The 15,048-nt window shown below is 42.1% G+C and overlaps 1 protein-coding gene across 1 annotated transcript in view; it reads right to left on the reverse strand.

Moving 5' to 3' along the window:
• The window catches only part of SH3RF2 (SH3 domain containing ring finger 2), a 74,279-nt gene that overhangs the window by 28,037 nt on the left and 31,194 nt on the right, over nucleotides 1–15,048 (reverse strand). The window contains exons 2-4 of the mRNA XM_032801513.2: nucleotides 12,302–12,571; nucleotides 9,508–9,603; nucleotides 6,050–6,376 (exon numbers count right to left, since the gene is read on the reverse strand). Of these exons, the coding sequence (XP_032657404.1) occupies nucleotides 6,050–6,376; nucleotides 9,508–9,603; nucleotides 12,302–12,571 (693 nt within the window). The remainder of the gene's footprint in view (nucleotides 1–6,049; nucleotides 6,377–9,507; nucleotides 9,604–12,301; nucleotides 12,572–15,048) is intronic.

A 15,048-nucleotide genomic window follows, 5' to 3' on the forward strand; every position in this document is an offset into this window, starting at 1 on the left:
GCCAATTATACTTAAAGTGGATCACACAGTTGGGTAAAATGCCAGATCTAATTGTAGTCAACCTGTGCCTCTTGTTACAGAGGCAGGTGGTCATCATCATACTTGTCACTCCAAAGTGGCAGCCAAGACATAATTATGTCACTTGTCTCAAATTGTGCCCTGGGAATACAGGGTATTGACAGGGACCATTGTATCAGGCAGTGTTCAAGTGCTTGCCTACGCTCTCCACATTCACATTTGGGGTTGTTGCTTAGATTCCACTTGGTAGTATTGTCACCAGTCTTTGCTACCCCATCTCGAGTTTGATTCAGAGTACCTAATATTTTCTTTTGAGGTCACTGCCTAGCAGAAGTTGTTCTATATGAATCAGTTGTCCAGGATCACTGGCATTTCTAGCCATTTGGTTACTCTGTAGCCTTCCATAGTGATATTTTTGGGGTAAAGGATTTTCAGAGGCAAAGCTCCTTCTGGACTTCAGCCTCTTGGTTCAATGTTGAATACTTACTGAGTCAGGTGAAGTATAGATGAAAGTTTAAAGTACCATTCTGCTCTGAATAGTGATGACGTAAACACTGGCTCCTTCTAAATCAACCAGTCTGCTCCCTCTGTGTATTCAGAGCATTATCTGCTGACGTTAGTGATACAACTATGCTTTTATGCTTTTTAGGCCTGCAGGCCCAACACACCCAAGAGGGACTGAACTGTGGGTTCGGTTTCTTTTGGTGCATCATCAACAGAATGGCTTATTGAGTCCCAGTCAATTCCACCTCTGCAAACGTATTGCAGGTCCCAGAGTTACATAAATTAATTGGTTTGCAGAACTTTTATTACCGATGATGATGTGCAAGAAAGAAAGAACCTTGCATGACTCTCAGATCCCAGGTTGAGTTTGCAGAAGAACCTCCCACCTCCATAGGCCTTTACTTGCAAACAGAGCACGTTTGATCTGGAGTAATTAAATCAGAACACAGAACACCCTCTCTCCACCATGCAATGCCATTTGTATACAGACAATTGTTAGGATACAATCACACTTTAGGGGATGCGCTGATGATCAGATTTTCAAAAGTTCTCAGCACCTAAGTCAAGGCCAGATTTTTCAAAAGAGTTTACCCAACATGATGACCTAGCATCAAATTTTATCTACAACTTTGCCTCTTATCATTCATGACCTTGGCACAAAAAGTGAGAATATGCTAATAAAATTTGCAGATGACATAAAGTTGGGAGGTAGTCCAGTCCTCCATATTGGCAATATCATACAAGAAGATCTGGAGGACCTTGAAAATGGGAGTAATAGAAATGGGATGAAATTTAATAGTGCAAAGTGCAAGGTCATGCACTTTGGGACTAACAAATATCCAAAAAACAGTTATCTCAAATTGAGATGAGGCAGAACCAGAAGAGAAAGTAAGTTTCACTGAAGCATCTGCTGCTGCTCATTTTGCATTGTCACTTTAAAGTGTGGTTTCTAATATTGCTAACAATAACACATGGGATATGGGGAGCCAACAATATTTGGAACTAACAACAAGAATTTTTGCTATTAGCTAGGAACATATATCAGTTGGAAACAGAAGAGGAGAAGAAAGACCTGGGTGTATTGGTGGATCACGGGCTGACTATGAGCGGTCAATGTGATGCAGCAGTGAAAAAAGCAGTGAAATAGAATCCTAGGATGCATTAGGCAAGTTATTTCCAGTAGAGATAGGGAAATGTTATTGCCATTATACAAGGCACTGGTGAGACCTCATCTGGAATACTGTGTTCAGTTCTGGTCTCCTGTGTTTTAAGAAAGATGAGTTCAAACTGGAACAGGTGCAAAGAAGGATGATCAGAAGAATAGAGAACCTACCTTATGAGAGGAGACTCAAAGAGCTTGGCTTGTTTAGCCCAACCAAATGAAGACTGAGGGGAGATATGATTGATCTCTACAAATACATCAGAGAGATAAATACCAGGGAGGGAGAGGGAAGTTTGGATCTGTACCCACATTCAGATCTGAACTTTGCGCATCAGGATTGTTCTAATTAGCAAATATCACAGCCCCAAACCCAGACAGAAGATTAAAGAAACTAAAAAAACATAACCTCTCTCTCAACGTCCCCTCTCCAAAACAAACACCAGTTGAGCAAACCAACCAGCCAAGGCTGGCTTAGAAAAAAAAGCCAATTAAGAGCTATTATAAGGCAATAAGATAACATACTTGCTCTATGGCTTATGCTGTTGACAGTAGTTCCCAAGAGACCTTTCTCAGTGAAATGACATTGGGTTCATAAGCCATGATACAATTTAATTGAATTATGATCCCACTGTAGAGCTTTACTTTCACTCACAGTAAAACAGGATCTAACCTCCAACGCACTGTGCAACGGATTGCTGAGTACAAAATACCCGCTGGGTTTCTTGCATAGTCGCTGCACTACCAAGAACTCACTTATTGCTTATGAAACCTTTGGAACTACCTTCAGTGTGAAAGGTGCCAAATAAATCTTAACAACCTCTTTTATTTTTCAGATGATTAGTAAACAAGCAGGGTGGAGACCTCTGCTCAGAGAGTGGGGATCTTGGGACCTTTTGCTTCCCTGAAAAGGAGAGATCTTATTTTGAAATGTCAATTTTAATAACACTGTTACACCATTACAGTCCCAAATTCAGTCTGTCTTGGTACAATCCTGGGATAAGGTTTGTAAGAAGGCAAGGACTCTTAGGCTGCCATGAGAATTTACTGCTATGGTAAATTCCTCTTTTGGAAGTAAAGGGATGCAGGCAGCAGAGTGACATAGCGGAAGGGCAAAGACCAGGGGTCCTTTCCAAAGGAAAAATGGTTCTGGTCTAGATTATTGGATTTCTTTGCTAGCTGGCTTCATAACAGTCATGGAATGTAGGAGTGTGAGGTATGTGTGTGGGGAAGCAGGTGGCATCCAGGGTCGCCCAGAGGATTCAGGAGGCTGGGAGTCTTCGGTGGTGAGGGGCCCCCGCTGCTGAATTGCCACCGAAGACCTGGCATTTTGGCAGCGGTGGGTCCCGGAGCAGAAGGACCCACTCCCCTCGAGGCTGAATTGCCACTGAAGACCCGTCCAGGGACCAACTGCCGAAGTGCCGGAAGGACCCCCACCGCGGGTCTTCGGGGCACTTCGGCTGCGAGTCCTGAAGCGGAAGGACCGCCCGCCACTGAATTGCCTACAACTACCAGGAGCAGAAGAAGCTCCAGGGGCCCGAGCCCTGCGAGAGTTTTCCGGGGCCCCCAGAGCAAGTGAAGGAAAACTCTGCGGGGCCTGGGGCAAATAGCCCCTCTTCCCCCCCGCCTGGGGTGGCCCTGGTGGCATCCTGTGTAACCAAGAGACAACCCAAGCCTTACTATGTTATGTTTAGATCGATAGGCTAAGATAATCTTTCAGAGGGCATCATGTTTATTGCTAGCAAAGTCTGAGTTCATTATTCTAGTACCACCTCTCTTAACTTCCTGGAAGGTGCTTTTTACTATATCACAAGAGCAGGTTAACCTGTGGCTTGATCCCCTGCCTACTGAAGTCAGTGTCAAAACTCCCATTTAATTCAGAGTTGCAGTATTTGGCCCTCAGTGATGACAGGTTTCCTTTTTAGCTGGTAAGTTACAGCATTTTTTGCTTTTTCCAGCTTATATACTGAAAGAGGGTATCTTAGGGCTTCTCTGCACAGCAAGTCAGTGCGTGGCAAGCCAGGGTGTGAATCTATAATGCACACTAGCCTGTGGTACACTAACTGGCTATCTAGACACTGCTACTGCACATAAAAGTTCCACTGTGCGTTTTGATGTACTCCTGTTTCAAACTCCTGATTCAAACAGGAGTATATCAAAGGAGAGTTTGTCAAAGCACACTACAGAACCTTTAGTGTGCAGTTGCAGTGTCCACATGATGAGTTAGTGAGTGTGCTGTAGAGTCACACTCTGGTTTGCTGTGCACTAACATACCAGGCAGACAAGCCCTTAGACAATGTATTTAAGTAGGGTATTTATAAAAACAAACAACCTCCACACCCCCATTGATTTGTGGTCAAATTCAAGTTTGGAAAACCATATTTTTCTTAGTTAAATTCACCTCCACTCTCAACTGTGTATAGTATTCCTAAACTAGAGCCAATCCTCTCAGGTGTTGAGCACCCTCAGCTTCCATTGATTACAGTGGGAGATGAGTTGGTTCATTTCCATGGTGGGTAAAGAGATACCCTTATGCAGATTGTTGATTTTTATGGCTGAAAATTGCTACACGAGGTCATTCTCACAGTCTGTGACTTCCATAGTGGAAATAGCCATTATAGCTTCTGCAATCTACCAGATAAAATTGATCTGGTAACTTTTCAAGGCAGGCAGGCATGCTGCAACACCTATTTTTCCCTGCCAGCATTTTGGGGTTGAGTCAGTAGTGGGAGGGCAGGATGTTGTAACATGACTGAATAGAGTGTCTTTTAGTTTTTGTGGACAAGTCTCGTTAGTGGAAAATTTGCCTTTAGGAGAAGCTATTGCATTAAATTATTGTATTGCACATTTTAGAGTATGTGTACACAGGGACAAAATATCTGTGGCCTGGGTCAGCTGACTTGGGCTTGTGGGGCTCAGGCTGCAGGGCTAAAAATCATTGTGTAGGTATTCTCAGGCTCGGGCTGGAACCTGAGCTCTGGGACTCTCCCCACTCACAGGGTCTCAAAGCTTGGGCTGCAGCCTGAGTGTCTACATAGCGCTTTTTCAGCCCTGAAGCCTGAGCCTTATGACCCCGAGTCAGCTGACCCACACCAGCAGTGAGTTTTTTATCCCTGTGTAGACGTAACCCTGGATGTCAGGAGTTTCCTAGAACTCTGGAAAGATGACAGATATTTAAATAAATAAATACATTAAAAAAAACCCCAAGGTTTTTACATACATTTGACATTCAAGCAAAGAGATGAGAGAAGCCCGTTAAAACAACTGCCATCTAAAGGATCCCTAAGGAATTGCAGCTTTTTCATTAACCTAGCTGGACTTTCAACTCCTCATTAAACATGATAACTTGAGATCTGACTTTGCAGGTCCTTCCTCGCAGGGGCTAACCTCACACTGAAGTCATGAGGGGAGAAATCCTGGCCTCACTGAAGTCAATGGCAAAACTTCCAATGATGTCAATGGAGCCTGGGAGTTCAGGCAGCACAGAGAGTGCAGAAAACAGGCTCTTAAATGGGTCATCAGCAACACTTATGCAAACATGTACCAAGATTTACAGTCTGAGGTTAGAATGTGGGTGGCTAGAAACATCAGTGAGGTGGCACCTCTGAACTTGGCCCATCAGTGTTTTTAATTTTACCTTCTATTTTGTTGTTATTGTTTGTTTCTGTCTGTTTAGACTATACCTTCACATAAAGCAAACCCATAGTTTTGTGTGTGTGTGTGTGTGTGTGTGCGGGTACCCCCACATGCATGTTTACGTGGTACACATTTCTCTGGAAATAAACTGAGGATCAGTGAATTGCCCAAGGAATGCACATTCCATGTCAGACTTTCCAAACTGGAAAGTCTTTTATTTTTTTAAGAAAACCTCTTTCTTCTCAGTCTCCACCTCCGCAGTTCACCAAAACAATGTAGTCATTCTGATAATTTAATCTCCCCTTTTATGAGTCACTTTGGCATGTGTGACTTCAGATCTTTCCATTTCCAAAGGAGGGAAGAAATCCCAGACTTCCTGACTTCATGGATGACATATTGTCTTGTAGGCGTCTCTAGCACTGGCATTCCATCTCCCCTCCCTCCCGTTTTTTTAACATGCAATCCTTAAAGGGAGTGTTTTACCTTTATCATCTTACTGTAGTATTTACAGAAAGCTGCACTAAGCTGTGGAAAAGAGTTTAAACCATTGTAGATATAAAAATGTTTAAAAGCCTCAAAGAGCTGTTTAATTCTAATGTGAGTTTTGGCTTTTCAAGTTGCTATCTTCATAGTGAAAAATGTTTCCACCTAGAATTTACTTTTCAGCCTATTGTTTGCAGAGCAAACAATGTGTGTGCTCAACAATCAGCAACATGAATGGTTTTCATTTACCTGGACAGGGGTGCCATATGGGAATTCTACTTTCTCACTGCTCTGGGTTGCCACAGTCGGATTACTGGAGCTGATGAGCACTGGAGAGCTGATTTCCAGTGTCTGCCGCTCTGTGGGTGAGTGGACCATCCTGTTGAGTGAATTCAAGGCGCTTGTGATAGAGAATGGTCTCAGGCTCTTCCTCCTAGATTCTGATACCTTGCGGAAGGTTGGTGACTCTGTGCCTTTCGCTCTGGGAGAGGCTGTCCTTAAGGGTGATGAATATTTAAACGGGGAGGATCGATCGCTTTTCTTTGTCTGTAGGAGTTGTCTTGCAGTCATGTTTGGCTGGGACAGAAAGAAGAGAAGTTTTATGGCACCATCTCAGAAGCTAAGCTTTGCATAGACCCCAAACCCAGTGAGCATAGACCCACATTTTATACCACATCCTAACAAGGGGCATAGCCAAGTTTGGGCTTCAGTGACATTATGGTTAATCTTCGCAATTGAGTGGCTCAGCTTTGTTATATTTTCAGTGACAAATCCCAGAGGAATAATTACTCACACAAAGCTGACCACCAAATTAAAATGGATCAGAAGAAGTCTGTCACCAAGACACCATCTGATTAAGCTTGGACGTCTGGTTCTCTCTCTCCAGTTGGAGTCTCACAGAAAAGTCTGGCTTCCTTTTCTGTCAAAACTTGAGACTCATGGAGATGAACAAGAATGCATCTCAGCTGGTTTCTTCCACTCAGCTCCAGTACACAGTATGATAAATGGAGTGCCAAATTACAACGGACTAATGGGCACATTTTCCTTAATTGCTTTGTGTTGGCAAGATTGGGTGCATTTCACAGCAGGGGGTCAAGTCTCTCCAACTGATATGAAGGCCTTCACATGGAGAAGTCCTCACTGAAGTTAGCTTTATGAGCTGTGTTGTCTCCATTCAATTAGATCAGGGGTTCCCAAACTTGTTCTGCCACTTGTGCAGGGAAAGCCCCTGGCGGGCCAGGCCAGGTTGCTTACCTGCTGCGTCCGCAGGTTTGGCCAATCGCGGTTCCCAGTGGCTGGTGTTCGCTGCTCCAGGCCAATGGGAGCTGCTAGAAGTGGCGGCGAGTGTGTCCCTTGACCCACACCACTTCCAGCAGCTCCCATTGGCCTGCAGCAGTGAACTGCGGCCACTGGGAGCCGTGATTGGCTGGACCTGCAGACGCAGCAGGTAAACAACTCGGCCTGGCCTGCCAGGGGCTTTCCCTGCAGAAGCGGCGGAACAAGTTTGGGAACCCCTGGTTTAGACCAAAACATTCACAGCTTGATCCTGCTCCCATTGAAAGAAGTGGGACTTTTACCACTGATTTTGAGGGGAGCAGAGTCAGACGCTCGGTTTGCATAGAGATTAAGGGCATATCTACATGTATGGTGCTGCAGTGGCGCCGCTGCACTGGTGAAGACGTTCCACGCCGATGGGAGAGAGCTCTCTTGTTGACATAATAAAATCACCTCCCTGAACAGCGGAAGCTATGTCGGCAGGAGAAGCTCTCCCGCCGACATAGCCCTGTCCACACCAGCACTTATGTCGGTGTAACTTATGTCACTCGGGGTGGTTTATTCACGCCCCTGAGCAATGTAAGTTCTGCCACCATAAACTAGTGTAGAAATAGCCTGCATTTCAATAGGGTTTCTTAGAAACTGCTGATTACCTCAATATTAATAGCAAAGGGCATGTGGTGGCAATGTTTCTTACCACAATGGCTGCCAAAGAAATTAATTATGATTTACTGCTGACATTAAAGAATTGCAAATCTTTGAGATTCTCGCCCACTCATTTGAAGCAGTATGTCTAATGCCTAGGATGAAAAATAATCAATCTAGCAAGGAACAGGTAATTGCCCCTACAGTATCATCATTTAAGAGCATAGGTTGTTTTTATATTCCCTCCTCCTCAATCCTAAAGACACATTCTTAAAACAAGGTTTAAAATAGGTACTGTGTGTGTGCTACACATATATTAGACTCCTCTCCAAATACTTACAGAAATAAGTGTGATGTATAATATTGTAATTTCTGTAAGTAATTAGAGAGGAGTCTAAAACCAAAACTATTTATCTGAATTCCTCTAACACTAGGTGTTTGGTTAAAGTGGAACACAGATCTGATCATTGTCTGTAAAGCCAAAGCCAAAAGAAATCTGTTATCTCCCAAACTAGCCCCAGGTTTGCCCTTCCCATAATAATGTCTAATTCCCCAGTGGCATAATTAATTTATTCCAGCTAATGCCAGATTAAGTAAGCAATTACCCGAGTCAAAATTATTTCATGAAATGAAGAGACATTTTACAAAAATCTATTAGAACTTCAAATAATATTTTTACTAGTGTCTGTCTATAAAGTAATTGTGGAATAAGTAGCAAATGTTTTCTGTAATTAATTTAAAATATCTCCATTTGTGTCTATTTTGATTTGTTTGTTTGCCATTTACAATTTATAGCCCAAGCTAAGCTTAGGGAGATCATTAATGACCAATTCAGTATTAAACAAAAAATGTTGTGGCTGGGGAAAGACTAGATGGCCAAGGAGATTGATAATGCAATAAATCTCTCTAAATCTCTGCTTCGAATTTGGGGCAGGTTGGTAGTGATGTAAGGCTGTTACTACCTGATAGATGTTTTGTGCTCTATGGAAAATCAGTTGGTTGATCTCATTTCAGTTCCTAGTGGAACTGTATTCATAGAGCTGATCAAAAAAGGCAAGTCTAGTTTGTCAGAAAATTAGCAAGGAATTAAAATTTTCCATGACATTATTTGGATTTATTTTTTTTTCCAAACATATGTTTGAAATAAATTTCTGAAAACCATTCGAAAAATGTCATTTTGATGGGGAAAAACAACTCTATTTCATTTTTCCCCACTGGAAATGATAAGTAGGGGGGCAGTGAATGTGAAAGAAAATGTTGTTCCTCCCCCCAGTAAATAACACAAAACAAAATGGAACTTGGATGAATAAGTTTGAGAATTTTCACTTTTACAATTTTTTGATCAAAAAATGATTTTTTTTCCCCATGAAAATGTTCAGTTTGGGTGAAAGGGTCCCCCCCAATTAAAACAGAATTTCAATGTAAATTTTGCAGCTATTTCTAATTATTAACATCACAAAACCCATCATGTCACCTTTACCCTTATTCACAGCGTCAGCAAAATGCCAAGGACTGAATAGGCCATGAAGGCTGAATTACCCCTTCACTGGTAGTTTTGGCCCCTCCAGTTAGGAGGTGAGATACATTGACAGGGCAGTGTTTGAGAATATCTCCTTAGCTTCCAGGTACCATTCTTCACTTAAATGAGATGTAACAGAAACTAGAGAATACCCTCCAGGATCATGGACCACATGAGGAGCATCATTCAGTATGGTGGGGGTGAATACATGTCGACTGTTTACTGCAGTAATGGACTGAATACGTGTTTTTGAATGTGCTTCACTTACCTCCACAAACAGGATGGGGAATATCCCTATTTTATCACCTAACTTGCCTTCTGCCCAGTTCTCATCAACTCGGCTAATTACTGTGATGATATCACCCTGAAATGCAGAAGTATATTGTTACCAGTCTTCCTGTCTGGGATAGGCAGATAGTAGGTGTAAAGATGGGTTTGACATGTAATTGCTGCAAAGCAAAATCATTAAGCAGCCTCAGAGGTATGTCCACTGTAGAGAACACAGGTCTTCAGCAAAGCTCTTTGGCACATGCTTAACCTTAAGCACATGTTTAAGTCTATCTCTATTCAGCTCTGTGCTTAGCGTGCATTTAACTTAACTTTAAATACTTTGCTAAGTCAAGACTATGAAACAAAAAATAATGGAAAATGCATGAAAAGCAAGTAAGCTTATGACTTTTTAAAAGACTTCCTTCATGTGGAAATTCTTCTTTAATTACTACGCATGAATAAAATAAGGAAAATGGCATTCAGCTACGTACCAAAATAAACCATTATAAGTTTCCAGGTAATTGGCACTATACTGCCAAGAAACTCATATAAACCAATATTTCAAGAGTTGCAATACCCTAATATTATTGGACCTGCAGTACTTATAATACTCTGGAGCAAAACTAGTTTTGTATCGACTGGTGGCTAAAAATCCTTTGGAAAGATCCATTTTCTGTGCAACCCAGCAGAAATGAAATGCTATTCATTTTTAATATATTTGTATTTGATCTTTTTAAAATACCTGCAGGGAGAAAAAGTCCAAAAATGCATGGGACCAAACTCACATTTTTCTTTCCTTTGATTGAATTTGAAGTTTTAGAGTAAAATTTGATTGATTCTCAAATTCCAGTTGAGAGCAGAATGATCTTGGCCTAATTCCCCTCTGACCTGCATCACTGCATCTATGCAAAGTGGGTAGATGAGGATTCCATTAAAGTTTGGTAGAACTTTGCTTTCCTTTTGTGCAGGTGTAAATGACTCCACAAGATGAAGGAGAGGGGATAATCAGGCCCCCTTTTCAGGTGTTTCTTTTAATAATAATACTTTACACTTTGATAGCACCTGTCATCTGGACTGTGACTTAAATCACTGCATGAACATCCAGGGCCAGATTGTGATTCACTCTGCATGGGTGCACAGAACTCCTCCTTTCTTGCATCACCCATAAGGGTGCTTGTCACAACTGCTGTGCCTGGGTTCTGCTGACTACTGTCACCCACTGGAGTGCAAATAACCTCAAGATGGGAATACAGCAGCAGAAAGGAGGGTATGCAGGGTTTGCAGAGCTTTGAATCCTCTTGCTGCAGTTGGATGCACAGAGGGAGCTTCACAGACCTTGTGCAGCCTGATGTGTGATATTAAAGGGAATCACTGCAGCAGCTGGTACCCTTCAGTGAGAACATACAGTGGGAGCTGTGTGACTAACATTGCAAGGGACGGGGATGTGAGTGAGTGTGTTGTCCCCTCCTCGAAGAAGCATCTGCCTGTTTTATATGTACGGTAATGCTCTGTGTGCTAACTGAGCTGTAGGCGTGGAAGTGGAGTGCTGTCTCCAAAAGCAAATAAATAGAATGAGTAAGCAGTGAAACAAAGACAAATAAAGCAAAAAAATAAAACAAAACCAGACGGCATGAAAGAGAGGAAAGCATCTGCAGTTAAAAAATATTGTTGGCTCCCCATGTCCCCTGTGTTATTGTTAGCAGTATTAGAAACCACACTTTAAAGTGACAATGCAAAGTGAGCAGCAGCAGATGCTTCAGTGAAACTTACTTTCTCTTCTCGTTCCGCCTCAACCCAGTTTGAGATAAGAGCTGGTTTTTGGATATTTGAACTTTCTTTCTCCCAGCCTTTCCCTCACCCAGCCCTATCCATCAAGCCTCTTAACTTTGTCTTTGAGCCACTCTAGAGAACTGCTTGTTTTTGTCACTAATTAGCAACAGCACTAGGGGCTGAGTTGCCAAGTGAAAGGAAAAACAAGTGACTTTCTGTTAGGACATCAGAGCCCATAGGTGTTGGTTTCTTAGCTAGATTCAATATGCTTCACCTAATTTTGACATACTAGGAAGCGTTGACATTGCTGTGAAGCACAGTTACCTTGAAAAATATCTCCTCTAAAAAGAATAAATGCAAGTCCTGTTATTTCAGTAGAATACCATGACAGATGGCAAATGTCTGTAGAACCATGCAGGTGTTGCTTCACTAATGTATATTCCTAAAGGTATGGTTGAATATGTTAATGGTGCATAGATGACCTCTGGCCCCTGACTATTAAGTCATTCTCCTTTTATTATATAACTAAGCATCTTTCAAGGCAAACCCTCCCATAGTTTAGGGAATAATGCAGCTAATCAGTTATTAGCTAATTGACTAAAGGAGCATTGTTGGGAAGTTAAAGCAACGGACCGAATATCAGGCTTCTGGGTTCTGTTTCCACCTCTGTCAAATTTCCATTCATTTTCTAAGTATCAGTGTGTGTCCTTGGGGAAGTCACTTAGGTGGGACTTTCAAACATTGATTTCAATGCTTGGTTAGGGTTGAGTTAACACTGAGGACTTCTGAAAACCCCATCCTCAACCTGTCCATCTTGGTTTATCTATGTGTAAAATGGGGATGATACTTACCCCAATGAGGTGCTGGGAAGTGTAATTCTTGTTTGTATAGAGCTCTGAGATCTTTAGGTGAAAGGTGCTATAGACCTGCAAGGTTCTATGGTGCTGACAACAGGACCCACGGTTGAGAAACTACCCAGCTGTTAAAATACGTGCCCCTGACTTGCGGAAAGGCAACCTTACCTTATGAAATGTCAGGCAGTCCTTATTTTCATTTTTATCTCTCTCTCTCAGATCAAAGTTGTAAAGTGCTCTGCACAAGGGTGGTGGCTGTGGAAGTTGTTTGATAACCTGCACTGAGCTGGTTGGGAAAACGCCACTGACCCCATTGATCTCTCCCAGGTACCATTTTTCATCCAGCTGTTGGTGCAATATGATGATGTCCCCTTTATTGAACCTCAGTTCACCAGGGTTTTGTCCTCTATAGCTGTATAGGGCTCTGGCCCGGGGAACCTGCAGGATAAGAAACAAACATTAGCTTTTACTCATGACCTGCTGACACAAAGTTCTGGGCTTAACATGACTTCTCACATTTGCATCCTTAATTGATGTCATTTTCTAGTGAAGACAAGCCCCAAAGGAGAACTCTTGACTGACACCAGTGCAGCTAACCTAACATCAGGTTCAATATTTAGGAATTTGATGAAATGAGCAATTGCTTTCTTTGTACTGTCCTCCTTGTGGGGCTTAATTGTCTCCGGTGAGTTTGTGATCCTCTCACAATGTTTTCATATTAATAAACCCACATCATTTGGCTTTTTATTAGTCAGATTTTTATTCAGTATCCTATGCGCTATGATTTAACTGTTGGCTTTAGATTATATTTTACCTGCTCAGCATTTCAGGAGGGGGCACTTTATTAATAATAATTATTAATATTATTATTGTTTCTTAACTGTTCAATCTGGGTAGGAGGAAGAAATGTACTGAAATCAGAAGAGATGAGGGAACCTTCCCGCATTATTCACTACAATAGTCTCCTAAGTAAAACTGGAGTTCACTTAAAATATCCGCTTTACTGACTTGAATCATATTTTATCCACTCCAAAAATCCAATTTAATACACAGTGCAATGGATTGTTTGGATGGTTGAATCAAACCCAGAGCCATCACTGGCCTCGCTGCCCTGAGCTCAAGAGCTACAGTTTGAAAGTAACCTCGCAGATTTTTTCCTGGAAGAAGACGAGTACAGATAAGCCAAAAGTTGCTTCTTGCTATGCAGCAGTTCCAGGTGTGCGGCGCTTGGTGTGACAAGCACAGGGAACAAGCATCTGCATCAGCTCAGAAAATGAGGTGGGGGGGCTTGTGTCCCAGGTTGGTGAAAACACTTTGGGTGAGCAGCTTTATTAGATAGTGTACTGTCCTACTACACGCCACACAACACAGGTGGACTTTGGGTTTCACTTATATTTACTGTAATTTGTACCGTATGCTTCTGGTTGAAGTGCAAAATGAACTAAAAAATTGGAAGTGCAGTAACAGTTTAGGCTTGTAATCTACCCACAAAGTAACCCTGTGTGAGGGCCAACTGACTTAAGTACTGTATAGGCTCTCTGAATAAGGGTGAATTTCATTCTAGGTGCCTGAGTGTTGTAAAAAGTTGTATTACCTACAATAAAGAGCACTGCCAATAGACCTCTGCAATCTCTAAGCACAGAGGGAAGAGTGACATTAGAAGCAGCTGCCTTATTGAAAGTCCTTGTTTTGGCTTGCTAAACATTATTTATTTAATAATACTATTTTAATACAGCGTCTTGGTGCTATTTCATACAGCAGTTGCCATGCTGTATCAGACTAATAGTCAGTCTAGTCTTCTGTCCAATTTGCAATGATGGCTGAAACCAAATGCTTTAGAGGTACATGAAAAAACCCTTATGCTGCACAATTTTGCAATAGCATGGCTATGGGAGAGGTTTCTTTCTAGCCTGAGCCAGTTAGTTGTTGGTCTTATGCTGTGAAGAAGGACGGTGGATATAGCTGATAAAGTTTATCCTAGCTAGTGTAACTGCAGATGTTATTCTTCTTACGCTTATAAATTATTAATCTTTTCGGGAATCATACAGTATTGTTTGCCTCAATAATATCTTGCAGCAGTGGGTTCCACAGGCTATGCATCTTATAAAATAGGTTTCCTTTAATACATTTTCATTTGCAATTATGTAGTTCCTAGTGGAATATGCTCAAGTACCTTCACCGCAATTGTTATGCCTCTTGAAATAACGGCAGCTCCATTCTCTGTGGAAGTATATAGATCACTTACTCTGAACTTGAGAGAGAGTTCTAGAGGTATGCTGATTTCCCCCAATGCAAAGATTGAAAAAGTACACCTCTACTCCGATATAACGCAGCACGATATAACATGAGTTTGGTCATAATGCGGTAAAGCAGTACTCCGAGGGGGCAGGGCTGCGCACTCTGGCGGATCAAAGCAAGTTTGATATAATGCGGTTTCACCTATAACATGGTAAGATTTTTTGGCTCCCGAGGACAGCATTATATTGGGGTAGAGGTGTATAAGTAAAAAAGATCCCTTAGATCCCTTGTGGGTTATAGATACAACATACCAGGGTGGCCCAGAGTGCTCAAGCCAAGGTCTAAAGACCAGGAAAAAAAAATTAGAGATGAGATTTTTTGAAGTATTTCATGGGGGCCGGGGAGAGGGACTCCCAGAATAGCCAATAGCCCAATAGTTAGGGCGTTCACCTGGGATAGGTGAGAGCCTGGTTCAAGTCCCTTCTCTGCCTGGTTCAGCAGAAGGACTGGAACTTCAGTGTCCCACATTTCAGAAGAGTGCCCTGGCTGTTGGCTGTTCTGAGGTGGGTCTCTCTTCTGTTAGATCTGTTCCACTTTGTATAAATAGTTAAATAGTCACTGGGCAAGAGAGAGAAAGAGACTGTATAGCCTAGTGTTTTGGGCCCTCCCTTGGGATG

This window comes from Chelonoidis abingdonii, chromosome 7 (assembly GCF_003597395.2).
Source record: "Chelonoidis abingdonii isolate Lonesome George chromosome 7, CheloAbing_2.0, whole genome shotgun sequence".
Taxonomy (NCBI): Eukaryota; Metazoa; Chordata; order Testudines; family Testudinidae; genus Chelonoidis; species Chelonoidis abingdonii.